The sequence below is a fragment of the Dictyostelium purpureum genome, assembly GCF_000190715.1.
Source record: "Dictyostelium purpureum unplaced genomic scaffold DICPUscaffold_549, whole genome shotgun sequence".
NCBI lineage: Eukaryota > Evosea > Eumycetozoa > Dictyosteliales > Dictyosteliaceae > Dictyostelium > Dictyostelium purpureum.
In genome coordinates, this window is record NW_003519883.1 from 1 (window position 1) to 15,179 (window position 15,179).

At 22.3% G+C, this 15,179-nt stretch overlaps 9 protein-coding genes across 9 annotated transcripts; 6 read left to right on the plus strand and 3 right to left on the minus strand.

Moving 5' to 3' along the window:
- Positions 1-1,227: 1,227 nt before the first annotated feature.
- Positions 1,228-1,401, plus strand: DICPUDRAFT_43316 (uncharacterized protein; the record flags this gene model as incomplete). The annotated part of the gene is made up of 1 exon (XM_003294329.1): positions 1,228-1,401. A coding segment is annotated over one exon (174 nt), but the record flags the coding sequence as incomplete, so codon positions are not given.
- A 1,044-nt stretch (positions 1,402-2,445) lies between these two features.
- Positions 2,446-3,163, plus strand: DICPUDRAFT_93208 (uncharacterized protein). The gene has a single exon (XM_003294330.1). It carries the CDS (start codon positions 2,533-2,535, stop codon positions 3,130-3,132), a length of 600 nt encoding a protein of 199 aa, XP_003294378.1. The 5' UTR covers positions 2,446-2,532; the 3' UTR covers positions 3,133-3,163.
- A 468-nt stretch (positions 3,164-3,631) lies between these two features.
- DICPUDRAFT_96027 (uncharacterized protein) lies at positions 3,632-5,289 on the plus strand. The gene is made up of 4 exons (XM_003294331.1): positions 3,632-4,294; positions 4,384-4,432; positions 4,473-4,627; positions 4,722-5,289. Exons 1-4 carry the CDS (start codon positions 3,809-3,811, stop codon positions 5,211-5,213), a joined length of 1,182 nt encoding a protein of 393 aa, XP_003294379.1. The 5' UTR covers positions 3,632-3,808; the 3' UTR covers positions 5,214-5,289.
- A 198-nt stretch (positions 5,290-5,487) lies between these two features.
- On the plus strand, positions 5,488-6,514 carry DICPUDRAFT_96028 (uncharacterized protein; the record flags this gene model as incomplete). Its single annotated transcript, XM_003294332.1, has 2 exons — positions 5,488-6,100; positions 6,171-6,514. Exons 1-2 carry the CDS (start codon positions 5,623-5,625, stop codon positions 6,512-6,514), a joined length of 822 nt encoding a protein of 273 aa, XP_003294380.1. The 5' UTR covers positions 5,488-5,622.
- Positions 6,515-6,622: 108 nt separating this feature from the next.
- Positions 6,623-7,559, minus strand: DICPUDRAFT_59006 (uncharacterized protein). Its single transcript, XM_003294335.1, has 3 exons — positions 7,282-7,559; positions 7,092-7,207; positions 6,623-7,026 (listed from the first exon to the last, which is right to left on the minus strand). Exons 1-3 carry the CDS (start codon positions 7,520-7,522, stop codon positions 6,694-6,696), a joined length of 690 nt encoding a protein of 229 aa, XP_003294383.1. The 5' UTR covers positions 7,523-7,559; the 3' UTR covers positions 6,623-6,693.
- A 984-nt stretch (positions 7,560-8,543) lies between these two features.
- On the plus strand, positions 8,544-9,169 carry DICPUDRAFT_159372 (uncharacterized protein; the record flags this gene model as incomplete). The annotated part of the gene is made up of 3 exons (XM_003294333.1): positions 8,544-8,546; positions 8,653-8,892; positions 8,966-9,169. 3 exons carry the CDS (start codon positions 8,544-8,546, stop codon positions 9,167-9,169), a joined length of 447 nt encoding a protein of 148 aa, XP_003294381.1.
- A 217-nt stretch (positions 9,170-9,386) lies between these two features.
- Positions 9,387-10,976, minus strand: DICPUDRAFT_84858 (uncharacterized protein; the record flags this gene model as incomplete). Its single annotated transcript, XM_003294336.1, has 6 exons — positions 9,387-9,421; positions 9,501-9,897; positions 9,973-10,188; positions 10,263-10,376; positions 10,460-10,741; positions 10,914-10,976. The coding sequence occupies 6 exons, from the start codon at positions 10,974-10,976 to the stop codon at positions 9,387-9,389; spliced, it is 1,107 nt and encodes a 368-aa protein (XP_003294384.1).
- A 1,424-nt stretch (positions 10,977-12,400) lies between these two features.
- Positions 12,401-13,030, plus strand: DICPUDRAFT_90646 (uncharacterized protein; the record flags this gene model as incomplete). The annotated part of the gene is made up of 3 exons (XM_003294334.1): positions 12,401-12,584; positions 12,622-12,653; positions 12,734-13,030. The coding sequence occupies 3 exons, from the start codon at positions 12,401-12,403 to the stop codon at positions 13,028-13,030; spliced, it is 513 nt and encodes a 170-aa protein (XP_003294382.1).
- Positions 13,031-13,150: 120 nt separating this feature from the next.
- On the minus strand, positions 13,151-14,449 carry DICPUDRAFT_159375 (uncharacterized protein; the record flags this gene model as incomplete). The annotated part of the gene is made up of 4 exons (XM_003294337.1): positions 13,151-13,479; positions 13,553-14,013; positions 14,081-14,204; positions 14,284-14,449. 4 exons carry the CDS (start codon positions 14,447-14,449, stop codon positions 13,151-13,153), a joined length of 1,080 nt encoding a protein of 359 aa, XP_003294385.1.
- Between the last annotated feature and the right edge of the window lie 730 nt (positions 14,450-15,179).

Consider the following 15,179-nt stretch of genomic DNA (forward strand, 5'->3'; position numbering starts at 1 on the left):
AAAAAATATATATACAATTTAGTGTATATATATAAAAAATAGACCAATTTCAACACGGTATCACTTTCAAAATTATTTGTTTATTTCTAACACTTTAAAAGTATGAAAAAAAAAAAAAAAAAAAAAAAAAAAATTTTCACAACAACAATTTTATTTTTTTATTTTTTTATTTTTTTATTTATTTTATTTTTTTATTTTTAAAAATATAAAAAAAAACCGAAAAATCTGGCTGAGAAAAAAAAAAATTATAATAACATTCACACCAATTATTTGAAAATTGAGATCCGATAATCAAAATATAAAATCCAATCAATAATTGAATTTAAATAAAATATTATAATAAAAATTTACTATAGTATTAATTTTAAATGAAAATTGCATTTGGTACCATTAAAATTTTTTTTGTTCAATTGGTGAATGTTATGTGCAGCAATGTGGATAGAAACCATTTTGGGGCACATAGATTAATTATTTGTTTCTCTTTTTTTTTTGATTATCATCACTTAAAAAAAAAAAAAAGAAATATAACCCATCATCTTTACAAAATGAACAATGCGGTCGAGGTAATGGTGATCTTGTTCTAAATGGTTAGTGGTTTCTGGTGCATTAGTGGTACTTTTGTTGGCAATGTTGGTGGTTTTGTCAAGGTTTATTAGGCACTGGGGCAGGGGCTGGGCTGTAATCTCATTAATTATTATTGTTATTTATATAAAAATTAAAAAAAAATATTTATATTGAAAAAAATATGTTTTTTTTTTTTATAATAAACATTAGTTATTAGTTTTGATTTATTTTTTTGAATGTGGTGATTAAAATGGGGTTTTGATTAATATAAATATGTATTGTATAAATATGTATATTATATACACTAAAAAAGGTGAGTGTGTGTTTTTTTTCTTTATTTTTTAAAAATAATTTTTTTTAATTTATTTTTTAATTTAAAATTTTTTTTTTTTATTTTTATTTTTTTATTTTTTTTTTAATATAATTATTTATTATTTTTTTTATTTAATTATATTCTTTTTATATCTATATCTTTTTTTTTGTTATTTTTATATCTTTAATCTTTTTTTTTTTATTTTTTTTTATTTTTTTATTTTTTTTTATACAAGTTTTTTTTTTCTTTTCTTTTTTTTGTTTAATTAAAATCTTTATCTTTGAATAGTTTCAGTAATATTATACAGGTTAATATCAAATTAAAAAAAATAAATAAATAAATAAATAAAAATGATAACAGAATATTTTGAAGTAGTAGCAATAAGAGATCATAAACCAATTCATCAATCACAATTACAATTTAAAAAAGGAGAAAAGATATTGGTAGTGGAAACAGCACCAACTGGTTGGTGGAAAGGAGAAATTGGGGCCAAAAAGGGGTTGTTTCCTGAATCTTACGTTGCCCATTCAACAGCATTGGAGTCACCAATACCAACATCACCATTAGTAAATCAAACCTCTTCTCCATCACAACCATCATCACAACCATCACAACCATTATCACAACCATTATCGCAACCACTAGCTCAACTATCACCTGTTCCAATAACAACACAACCACCAGTTTCAAATATTAACCATGATAGTGGTAATAATACTCCATTAGTAATTCCTCAAGTTAATATCAGTAGTGGCAGCAATAGTAGTAGTAGTTCAACAAACAGTAGTGCAAATAATACATTAAGAAATACTACAGCTACTAATAATGGCAACAAGCCAAATGGTAGTGTTTCATTTAGTGATCCACCAGCAGTCACACTGTTAGCAACCATCTCACCAATCAGTTCCCCATCTATCGAGTCACCTGCCAATCACTCTCCACGTTTTAATATTAGTAAAAGCGATATTGAAAATTCTACACCCTTGGCTAAACACTCTAGAAAGAATTCTGGCCCCTCTAAAATGATAGATAGTTCAAATGATGATGAATCAAAAGAAAAAAATTGTGACGGCGACACAAATACACCAAAGAAATATTCAAGTGCCACAGTAAATGTTAACCCTTATAAAGAGGCTATACCATCTGGGCCACAAAAAATTAAATCTCGTACCCCTCTTCAACAAAGTGGTAGAATTGCAGTAGAGGATGTAAATACACAGGTTCCATATTATATTTCTCGTGCAATTGAACCACATACCAAGCAGTCATTTGATGAATTGGATTTTGCTACCGGTGATTTAGTTGTCGTGTACAATCCAAAGAGTGTCGAATCTGAATGGTGGGTAGGTCGTTTTAAAAATATATATGGAGTTTTTCCAAAAAGATGTGTCGAAATTATTAAAGATATATCACCATCACCAGAATCAATTTTATCAAATAAAACTGTAAATAATACAACAACACCAACATCAGCTTTACCACCAACACATCCCAACTCTATCCATAATGGAGTTACACCACCTCCAACCAATTCTGTACAACATCACCCACAAACATTAGACTCAACACCAACAAGTCATGACTCTTTACCATTACAACAACCAGTTACCCAAACCCCAAATACTTTTTTCAATAGTCCAGGTAATACTTCCTTTATGAGAAGTGAAATCAAGAAGGGAATAGCAATTGGGAACTATAACAGTCAATTTGCAACATATCTTTCTTTTAAAAAAGGTGATATAATAGTATTGGAGGCAAAAGAAGGAGAATTTTGGAGAGGTCGTCTTGGTGCCCATATAGGTTTAGTTTCACAAAACTATATAAAAGAAATTGAAAATCAACCAGTAACAGGGGTCGCAACAGTTACAAATAATAATATTAATAATAACATTAATCAAGTATCACAACCAACATTTAACAGCTCTATTAATAACCATATTAATAAAAACAATAATAATAATAATGGTAGTTCACCAATAACAACACCAACTAAACAAGAGGACCCAAAAGAAAAAATCCAACCAACACAACCACAAATACAACAAGATGAGGATGAGGCAATTGCTAAAAAAATTAGAGATTCATTCACACACTTTCAATCTAAAGAGGAATTACTTGAAGCAATTCAAAATTTAGCAATTAAATTTGTAAAACAAAGTTCAGTTTTAAAGAAAGAGTTGGCTCAAGAACAAGCTCAAAGAAAGGAGTTAGAGGAGGAATTAAAATTTATTAAACACAAACATAATTTATTATAAAAAAAATAAAATAAAAAGTATTTATTAAATTAAAAGTTAATTTAATTTTATTTTTAATTTTTTTTTTTTTTTTGTAGTTTATTATTTTATATTTTATTTTGTTTATTAATAGTTTTATAAATTCTATTTTTTTATTTTTTTTTTATTTTTTAATTTTTTTAATTTTTTTTAAATTTAATTTCTACAAAATTGTAAAAAATAAAAAAATTTAAATTGTAAAAAATAAAAAATTAAAATTGTAAAAATTATAAATTATTATTAATTATAAAATTTAAAAATAAAATAAATTAATTGTAATTCTATTTTTTTATTTATTTTTTTTTATTTATTAAAAAGGAATAATAAGATTTTGTAAAAACATTATTTCTTTTTATAGATCAACAAGATAATTTTATTGATATTGATTTTTTTTAATTTAAAGAAAAAAAGAAAAAAAAATTATAGATCTCATAGAATGAATTATAAATAGTTTTTTTTTTGGTTTCACTTCATTTTTATTAAAACATTTTTATAATTCAAATAAAGCTTATAAATAATATCTTTTTCTCTATAAAGTTAAAATAATATTATTTTTAATAACTTTATAATTTATAGTTTATATAATTAACTTTATAAAATTACAAAATAAAATAATAAATATTACTAAAATTATTTTTTTCTCAATAAAATATCAAAAATGGAAACTGTTAAAACTAGATTTATGAAAACCAAAGAACATGTTCACCATAATAACACTACCTCTGTAGAACATGGTAAAAGACCAAAGTCATTAAAGGCCGAAGCAAAAGTAATTAGATCCGATTACACTTTACTTGCTGAACACTCTGAAAAATGGATGGATGCTGTTCAAGATATGCAAACTAAATGGGAGGTTCTTGCAAATACCATTGCAAGCTTTGGTACTGCTCAATACATTGATAAGAATACTACTTGCCACATTGCAGAAGGTTTCCATGGTCTTCAAAATTTAATGTTCCCAATCATTAAGACTACCAAAATTGGTATCCATGATAATGCTGAAAATATTTCACATTGTTCTGTTGACAAATTAAAAAAACAAAACCATAGAATGGAAGATAACAGAGTTCGTGCTGACCACGCAAATCATAGATTAGACAAATATAGACAAAAATCAAAAACCAATCCAACTCGTTTAAAGAGAGTAAGTTGTTAAAAAAAATATTTTTTTTAATTAAAAATATTAATTTTTTTTTTTTTTTTTTTTTTTTTTTTTTTTTTTTTTTTCAATAGAAAGAAGCATCTGCCGAAAAAGCCAACATTGTTTATGATGAAAGTTATCGTAAATACCAACATGATGTTAGAAGCTTAGAATACAAGAGTGAAGATAATCTCCATAATTCAAGACAATTGTTATTTGATCTTCAAAGATTTCTTCAACGAAGGTTACTCTGATATCCATTCATTAAAACAAGAAATTGACCTTATCCCAGTACAAGAAAAATTATATTCAAGATTTGGTATTCTTGATATTGCTGTATGTAATTTAAATTTATTATTTATAAAAATACAAATTTTAAAACTAATTTTATATTTATTATTTTATAATTCTAAATATTATTTAAATTTAGTTACCAAAAACTTATACAAAATACCATTCAGATTATATTCCAAAAGACCACTCTGTTCCAATACCACATGGTTCAATTGTCTATGATGAAGACGATTCCAAAAATAATCTCAACAATGACAATGACACCCAACAAGAAAGTTTAACCACCACAACTTATCAAATTCCAGCCACTATTCTCTCACCAAGTTTAAATGAAGGTTCATCATCATCAAATCCAGTTTTTACAAAAAATATTTCTCCACAACAAACTTACATTTCAAGTACTACCCAAGATGCTCCATCAGCTTCCTTAGAAAAAGAAACTATTATTCCAACTGTAGTTGAACAAGTTGAGTTAACTCAACCGGCTAACAATGTTGTTTCACCACAAATTGTTCATGAATATGTTTATGAAGGTAATACTTCCAATACACAGATAGGTTCACCAGCTAAAAATTTTACCAAGGTAAAAGAAGAAAGTAAGACTGTAGTTGAAGAAAAATTCAATTAATTTTGTCTTAAAAAAAAACTTTAAAAAAAAAAAAAATTTCAAAAAAAAAATAAATTCTTAAATTATTTATATATATAAAAAAAAAAAAAAAAATATCTTTTCTTTTTATTCACAACAAAATTAAATTATCTTTTTAATATAAAAAAAAAAAAAAGGTTTTGTATATTAAAAAAAAAAAATCTATTTTTTTTTTAATTTTTAAATTATTTTTTTTTAATTTTTTTTTAAAATTTTTTCTATTATTATTATTAATTTTTTTTATTAAATAAAAAAAGTTAAAATCTATAAAATTAGTAAATTATAATTTTAATATATAATAATAAACCAAAATTAAATAAATTGTACATAAAATAATAAAATAAAAAATTTGTAAATAAAACAATAACAAAACCATTATAGTAGCAATAAAATGAACAAAGATGAAGAGTTTATAGATAGTGAAGAGCATCACTATGAAGAAGATGATAAAATCGAAAATGATATAGATCAAGATTTAGATTATGACATTTACAAAGTCGATGGTGAAGATGATAGTAATGATGAATTGGATGAGGATATGTATAAAATAGATGGTGAAGATGATAGCAGTAGCAGCGAAGATGAAAAACAAAAATTCAATTATTATTCAAAAAAGAAAAGAAATCTTTCAAAAAGTTTGTCACCGTCATCCTCAAAAGAATTTAAAATCATACCATATAAAACACTTCAAGAGAATACTCCAACAAAAGGTATTTTAAAGAATAAAAATGAAAAGCCACCACCAAAGAAAAATAGAATTGCATGGGATGAAGAAAATTTAAATTTCAATGATATGAATAAATCTGCAACAATGAAAATTGATGAGCCCAAAACTCCATATCATTATTACGAATCTGAAGAAGAATCAGGTAAATATTATTACATTAACGTATTATACTTTATTTCAAATAGTATTACTAACCTCACTATAACTATCAGATGAAAGTAAAAAATATTTAGAAAATAAATTTTTAGAATTAAAGAATGCTTTAGATAAACAACAAGAAAAGAGTGAATGGGACTCTGATGATGAAGATAATGAAGAAGAACTAAACATTAAAAGAAAAAAGAAAACCAATAATAAAAAAATCAATAAGAAAGAAAAAGTAGGTTTTGGTGGTGGTGGTAGCAGCAATGATTATGAAGAAGAAGAGGATGAAAAAGAAGATGAAGAAAAGAAAGAAAACAGAAAGAAATTTGATAGTCTTAGAAAAGCCCATTACAATGAATTTAGAGCTATCAAATCATTAGGTTCAAATTTATCAGATGAAGATGAAGTTTAAATATTATAACACTTGTTTATTATTTATTTTAAAAAAAAAAAAAAAAAAAAAAAAAAAAACTAAATAAAAATAAAAATAAAAATAATAATAATAAAAAAAAAAAGTTTTATAATTTTTATAAAAATAATTAAAATAACTATTAAATTTTTTAATTATTGTTTATTAATATTATTTTATTGTTACACTATAAATATATCACCCTTTTTATTATTTCCTTTATATAAAAGATTGGGTGGTGTTGGTAAAAGCCAATACAATGATGGATTACCAAAGACCACTGTGAAATTTGATATAATTGAACCTTTGTCATATTTTTTATATAAATTTGAAGAGTTTGGTTGTAAATGTTTTCTCTTTCTATCTTCTTGCTCGATTGTTGTTAAGTTTTTAGAGATTAAATAAATTTGAGTTGATAATAATGCCAATATTGAAATTGCTGCAATAATTAAAACAATAATTAAAAACCCTAACAATAATAAATGTAACAAATCAAATTCTGGTAATGTTTGTTCCTATAAAAAATAATGAATTAATAATCATTGTATATTTTAATAAAATAATATTTTCAATACTATACCATTGAATGTTTTGAAATTAACTCTATGGTTCTATTAATTAATAAAATGAAAAAATATATAATAGCAATTGATGTATAAAATAAAAACAATACAAAATATTTTTGATTGAAAAGACCTATGATGATGATCAAGTAAATAAAATAAATTAGCAAAAAATTATCAAATATATAAATGTATAAAGATATTTACCAACACAATTATTTATCCATTGACAATGATGATCTAATCGTAAAACACATCTATTGCAATATCTACAATGGTGGGCCCTTTCTGGTTTTTGTTCATTACATTTACTACAAAACTTTTCCTCATAGTCTTGAGATACAGGATTTGCAAGATAATAGGATGGTGAAGTTGTATCTTTAAATGAACCAGGGTCTATAGTTGATGTTAAATAATAATTTAATAGAACCTGTATTGCTAAAATCATTGATAATATACTATGTACTTTGCCCTTTATAGGGTTGCTTTCGATCCATGGGAAAATTGCATAGTTTAAAATATAAATATATGGTACAAATATTAAAAATATAACAATTGATCGAAACCCAAATTTTGTTATGAATGTTTTTTTAAAATTTTTATTATTACTGCTATTATTGCTAGTTGTATTACTATTGTTGGTACCTGTTGATATATTGATTAACATTTTATTATTTTGATTATTACTGTCTATATAAATATCTGTATATAACTTTTTATTACATTGATTATGACTATGATTTATATTATTATTTATATTGATCCCTATTATATTTTCTATATTATTATTTTGATTATTGTCATTGTTATTTCCATCATTATCTATTTTTTTATTATCATAATAGTCTATATAATTCATTTGTTGATTTATAAAATATGATTTATTTTATTTGTTTTTTTTTTTTTAAAAAAACTATTATAAATAAAAAATAACTATTATTATTATTTAAAGTTTTTATAATTTGCTTTTATATTAATTGTTAATTATAATTATTATATATATAAAAATAATTTAAAATTCTTATTGTATGTTGTTTATATGTAAAAGATTAAAATAACCACAATAAAAAAAAAAAGGTGAGATATTTTAATTAAAATAAATAAATATTTAATATATATTTAAAAACAAAATGATAACGTCTTGTGCTAATAGAATTATTTATTTAAAAAAAAAAAAAAATTAGAATTTAAATTATTTAAAAATAAAAAAAAAATAAAAAATTTTTTTTTGTTTTTTTAATATTTTTTATTTTTTTAATAATATTACTAATATTTACCATATTAATATTAAATTAAATTAAATAAATTAATTTCAACCAGATAATAACATTAATTCTTTGAAAGATAATAATAATTTTAAGAAAATTTATTTCAATTTAGGTTATTGCTGTTTTTTTTTTTATTTTTTATTTTTTATTTTTTTGTTTTATAGAAATAAATAATCATTAACTATACATATAAAAAAAAAAATGGTAAGTTATATAATACATAATACTAAACATATAACCTTTATTATTATTAAATATGATTGTATAAAACGATTAAATATTTATTTTCATCAAATTTTTATTTTTTAAGGCTTCAAGATTAATGAAAGAATATAAAGTTTTACAAAACCAAGCATTAGACGATATTTTATTACATCCAATAGATGAATCAGATTTACTTAGATGGGTTGCATATATCAAAGGTCCACCAGATACTCCATATGAAGGCGGTAAATTTACCATCGAAATCACGGTACCAAGTAATTATCCTTTAGCACCACCAGTTTTTAAATTTGTTACAAAAATATTCCATCCAAATATTCATTTTAAGGTAAGTTATAATGTAAAATTAGTTTTTCAATAACTATTCAATTTAATATTAACAATAATAAAATATTATATAGACAGGAGAAATTTGTTTAGATTTATTAAAAACATCATGGTCAGCAATTTATACACTTGAATCAGTTTGTAGATCTATTATAGCATTATTAGCAGCACCAGAACCTGATAGTCCCTTAAATTGTGACGCTGGTAATTTATTAAGAGGAGGTGACACTAAAGGTCATGATAGTTTAGCAAAAATGTATACTAGAATCTATGCTTAAATAAAATATAAATTCAAAAAATAAAAATAAAAATCTAAAAAACTTAAAAACTGGTAAATTTTCTTTTTTTTTTATACAATTTAAAAGCCATGGAATATTTTTTTTTATTTGTCAAAAACACAAAAATTATTACAATCTGTGATTATTGTTTATTATTATTATTATTTTACTTAAAATTTTTCAATGTATATTATAATGTTATTTTTTCTTTAAAAGATTAAACATATTCAATATATGATGATGGGAAAATACCTGATATAAAAGAAGAAATAATTAATATTTATTTTTTAAAAAGAAAAAATTAAAAAAGTGTTTTTATAATTTAACTTACCTTCCATTCCATTTGAATTTCTACCTTTACTCCAACCACTACCATCATCTTGTTGAAGAATAGATAATATTTCGCCAGCTCTTAAACAAAGATCAGTTGGTTCGTGACTATCATAATCATAAAGTGCTCTAGCTTGTAATTCTGTACCACCATATTGTTGCTGATCACCATATTGTTGTTGTTGATCATAACCACTATCAGTATATGATTGATCGTAATTGTCATAGTTATCATAGTTGTCATATGAATCATATGATTCGTATGTACTATCAGCTTGAACTGTGCCTGGTGCATAAGAAATACGGTAATCACCATTACTACTATCGCCTTGTTGTGGTTGAATTTGTACTAAAGTTCTTTCTTGTTTACTAATCATTGACTCTGTTTCGCTTGGTAACTATTAAATTAAGAAAATGAAATATTAGTATTATGATATAATTAGTTTAATATTGAGCTATAGTTTGATAACTACCTGTGATTGAGTATTAATCAATTCTCTGTGTGTATTAAGTGCAGTTGAATATTTAGCAATTGATTCAGTTGCTAATTCAATTTCTTTTTCTAAAAACTGATTAAATTGTGATAAAAAGGTGGCATGTTTTTTTCTCTCCATTAATACTACATCTCTAAGTTTGTTTGCATTTAATTGTTCTGATTCTTTGATTTTGTCATTTAACTCAGTAATTTGCTAAAAATTAAAAAATTGTTTTGAAATTAATATATTATTTTCTATTTGTATAAATGAATGTAAAAAAAAATTACCTGTTTAAGAACTTCTGGGGTTGTCTTTTTACCAGCTTTTCTAGTTTTAGCTTCTAATTTAAGAATTTCTTGTCTCATACTATCTCTATCTTTTTTATAATTTTTTTCGAATGTCTAAAAAATAAAAATAATAAAGAAAAAAAAAAAGTTTAGTTTATATTTCTTTTTAATGAAAATATTTAAATTGATTTACTTACAACAATATCTTTTTGATCATTTTCTACAGCTTGTTTATTTGGTGTGATAAATTCATTTAATAAAACTTTACAAACTTCATCTCTTTTATTTTCTAAATCTCTAACAGCATCAGCTAGTTTTTTAAAACCTTCACCAAAATCTCCACTATTATGAATTGTTAATCTTTGAATGGTATCAGCTAAAACAAGACCTGTTTGACTTAACATTTGGGATTGTTGTTGATATTTATTTGCTGCCTTTATAACTTCTGAGAATAATGGTGGTGAATTAACTTTTAAATTCTACTTGTATAAAAATTTTCATTATATATGATTATCCAAATATTATTTAAATAAATATAAAATTAAAGTATTAGTAATTGTGAATATTATAAACTATATTGATCAATCATAAACCTGTGATAGGTTCTTTCTTTTTTTCTTTTTTTTTAAAATATAACTTTTAACACCTTACATTTATTGTTTTTAAAGTAATTTCAATTACTGGGTTTTGTTGTTTTTTTGTATTTCCAGACATTCTTGATTTGATTTATAATAATATAATACAGGAGGATTGAGTTTGTTAAAAATTTAATTTAATTTTTTTTTTTTTTTGATTTCTTTTTTTAAAATTAATATTATTAAGAAACTTTATTCTTTTTATTTATAGTTTTTTGAATAATAATATTTGTTGGTGTGTTCTTCAGCAATAAAAGACTTAGATATTATTATAAAACTTTTTTTTATTTTATTTTTTTTTTTTTTAATTTTTAATAATTATTTTAAAAAAATAATTTAAAAAAAAAAAAATAAAAAAAAAATAAAAAAAAAAAATTAAATAAAAAAAAAATTTTATAATAAAACAAACCCAAATTTTTATATATCGCAGACAAAAAAATTTTTTTTTTAAAAGCACACAATTTGTTATGTTATTTTTAAAATATTATTATCATAATGAAAATAATCAAAAGGAAAAAAAAATAAAAATAAATAAAATAATTTGGTTGTAAGGATATTTTAAAAATAATAATCACGAGAAAAAACTTTCATTTTAATCAGTTTTATAAAAAATAAAAAAAAAAATAAAAAAAACTTTAATCATTTTATAAAAAAATAAAAATAAAAATAAAAATAAAAATAATAATGAAAATGAAAATGAAAATAAAAATATATAAACTATACATTTAATAAAATTATATTTATTGTTCAACTTTTAATACCATCAAGAAATTTCGAAAATCATTTTTTTTAATTTTTTTTTTTATTATTTTTTTATTTTTTTATTTAATTTGAAAGTTATTAATTGAGCGTTTAATGCACAACATATAGAAAGAAGCAAATACTTCAGTGCTATGTTCCATATCACGGGCCATATTTTCTTCAATATTTTGCTTTTGAATTTGTTCATAAAGTAATTTTGATACTCTTCACCAAATAGATTTTTGATTGCCAACTCTTGCATTCTACATTGGTTTTTGGCCCAATCCTTCTGGTTTTTTTTTGTAATAATCAATCATTGAATCTGAGGAAGCAAATATTTCATTTGAAGGGTACGAACCTATCATGTTGTTTGTGTTGTTGTTTAGGTTGTGTAAAAATATTCTTTGCCAATAAAATCATATCACCATTTATGATTGAATACTCTGATATTTTCTTTGCATTATCTAAAACTTTACCGTCATATGTTTGTTGATTGATTTTAACATTTCCTATGATTGAATCCTTTTTTAATTATTTTTTTTTAAATATTTTTTTTTTTTATTTTAAATTTTAATTTTAAATTTTTTTTTTTTTTTTTTTTAAAATTTTTCATTTTTTTTAATTTTTCATTTTTAATCAACATTCATCAATTAATTAAAATCTATAAAAGATAAATTTTAATACAGATCATAATAAAAATCATAACATAAATCATAATATAAATCATAATATAAATCATAATATAAATATATATAATAAAAGATGAGTAATTTATTAGATAGCGAAAATCCAATTGTATTTTTTGATGTAGCAATGATGAACAACAAAACACCAATACCATTGGGCAGAATTAAAATGGAATTATTTGCAGATATCGTACCAAGAACTGCTGAAAATTTTAGACAATTTTGTACAGGGGAACACAGAGTATCAGGTCAACCAGTGGGTTATAAAAATTGTACCTTTTCATAAAATTTCGAAAGATTTCATGATACAAGGTGGTGATTTTTTAAAGGTAAATACAAACATGTTTAATTATATAATTTAAATGATAATAATAATAATACTAATATTGATTATTAATAATTTTTATAGAATGATGGGTCAGGTAGAACATCAATTTATGGTGAAAGATTCGAAGATGAAAATTTTCAACTTAAACATGCGCTACCAGGTATGTTATCAATGGTAAATAGTGGGCCAAATTCAAATGGTTGTCAATTTTTTATAACATGTGTACCAGCAGATTGGTTAGATGGTAAAAATGTAGTTTTTGGACGTGTCATTGAAAATGGCATGAAAATTATTCGTTCAATAGAAGATGTACCGGTTAATCCTCAAACCCAAAAGCCAAAATACGATATAGTTATAACCGAATGTGGGCAATTATAAACATATAATTAATATATAAAAGTAAAAAACTCTTTTTTTTTGTAAATAAATAAATAAATAAATAAATTTAATCCTTTCGAACCAATAATATCTGTTTTTTTTTTTTCTTTATTTATATATTTATGGAGAGCTGTACAAATCTTCAGGTTTTTTATCTTCTTGTTTTTGCTTTATTTCTTCAATTGTAACATTTTCAGTATTTTGTTCTTTTTGATTATTTTGATTATTTAAATTAATTTCTTTTTTTTCTACTGTATTATTATTATTATTATTTTGTGCTTGTGGTAACTGTGGTATATTTTGTTGAGGTGTTGTCGATGTTTGTTGAATATTTACAGGAATTGGATTGTTTAGTTTTGAAGTATGGTGAGTACAAAAAAGAACTCCTTTAGATTTTTGAACTGGCATAACACATTTTTTATTCTTTGCATTGGTATATTGACAATACACTATAAAATAAAATTAAAAGAGTGTTAGAAAATGTTAAAAAATAATATAATGAATTCAAAGTTAAATATTTACCATTGCCACTGTTTGGATCTAATGGACTATGATGCCAGCAATATTTGGATTTTGGTAAAGCTTTACTTTTACAAAGTCTATCTTTTGATGAACCAATGCACATACCTTCTTCTGGTATCATTGGTAATGGTGGTGAGGCTTGTTGTTGGGGTAGTTGTTGGTTATTATGTGGTAAAAGTGATGATATTAATGATCCAGATTTATTATTACTGCTACTACTACTTTTAGACTTGTCACTTCTACTTTTTTCTTTACTATAGTTATTATTTATATTACTGCTACTATTGTTCAAACCATTTGGTGTTATTGGTCTCCCATTCATACTATTACTATTATTATTATTACTATTACCATTACTATTATTGTATGGTTGTTTAAATCTATAGTTCTTTTCATCTTCGGAATCAATCTCGGAATCTGATGAAATATCTTCGAGTTTTAATAATCTATCTAAAAGGAATCTAATATAAAATAAATTAGTTTTTGTGTATTTATTTTTTATTATCATACATTTGAATCAATAATTACCTCTTCTCTTTTGTTAATTTCTTATTATCTCTTTTAATATGCTCTATTTGTGAATTGGCTTGATTTAAATCATTTGATAAAGTTGAATATTTTCTTTTCAATGATTCATACTTTGCTCTTAAATCTATTATATATAGAGTAAATATAAAATGTTAGAATATTATGAAATATTTGATTTAATTTTGAATTATCTATAAACTTACCATCCGAAGATGAAAATAAAGAGGATGGGTTTGATGAATTTTTATTTAAAGAGCTTCTATTACTACTTCCACTGCCACTGCTTCCAGTACTAGTGGTACTACCACTATTACTACTATTGATACCACTACCTAACATTGCTGCAAAGAATCCAGTATTACTACTCATACTAACTTCTTCAAAGATTTATAAATTTTGGTTGAAAAAAAAAAAATGGTTTTTATAAAAAAAATTTATGTGGAAAAAAAAAAAGAATACAAAAAATAGATATAAAACAAATAATAAAAAATTTAAATTTGTTTCTTTTTTTTTTTTTTCTTTTTTGTTTTTTTAAAAGGAATATAAAAAAATAAAAAAATAAAAAAAATAATTAAAAATTAAAAATAAATATTTATAACGAAAAAATAAAAAAATATTATTTTTTTTAAAAAAATTATATTGATTTTAATACAATTAAAAAAAAAAAAAAAAGAAAAAAAAAAAAAAAAAAGGAAAAAAAAAAAAACCCTTTACTATGGTTTATTTATTATTGTTTTATTATCCGTTATTGTTTGTATAAAACCATTTGTTTTTTTTTATTTAAATTTAAATTTAAATTTTTACCATTTTTATCATTTTTATCATTTTTATCATTTTTATCATTTTTAAAATTTTTATGGTTGGGGTTATTTTTATCCCATCGGGGGGAATTAATTTCAAAAAAAAAAAAAAAAAAAAAAAAAAAAAAAAAAAATTGGATTGGATTGGAATTTTGGTTAAAATTTTGACCAAAAAAAAAAAAATTTTTTTTTCCTTTTAAAAAAAAAAAAATTAAAAGAATTTGTTTGTTTAAATTTTTTTTTTTTTTTTTTTTTTCCCTTTTTTTTTTTTAAATTTTTTTAAAAAAAAAAAAAAATTT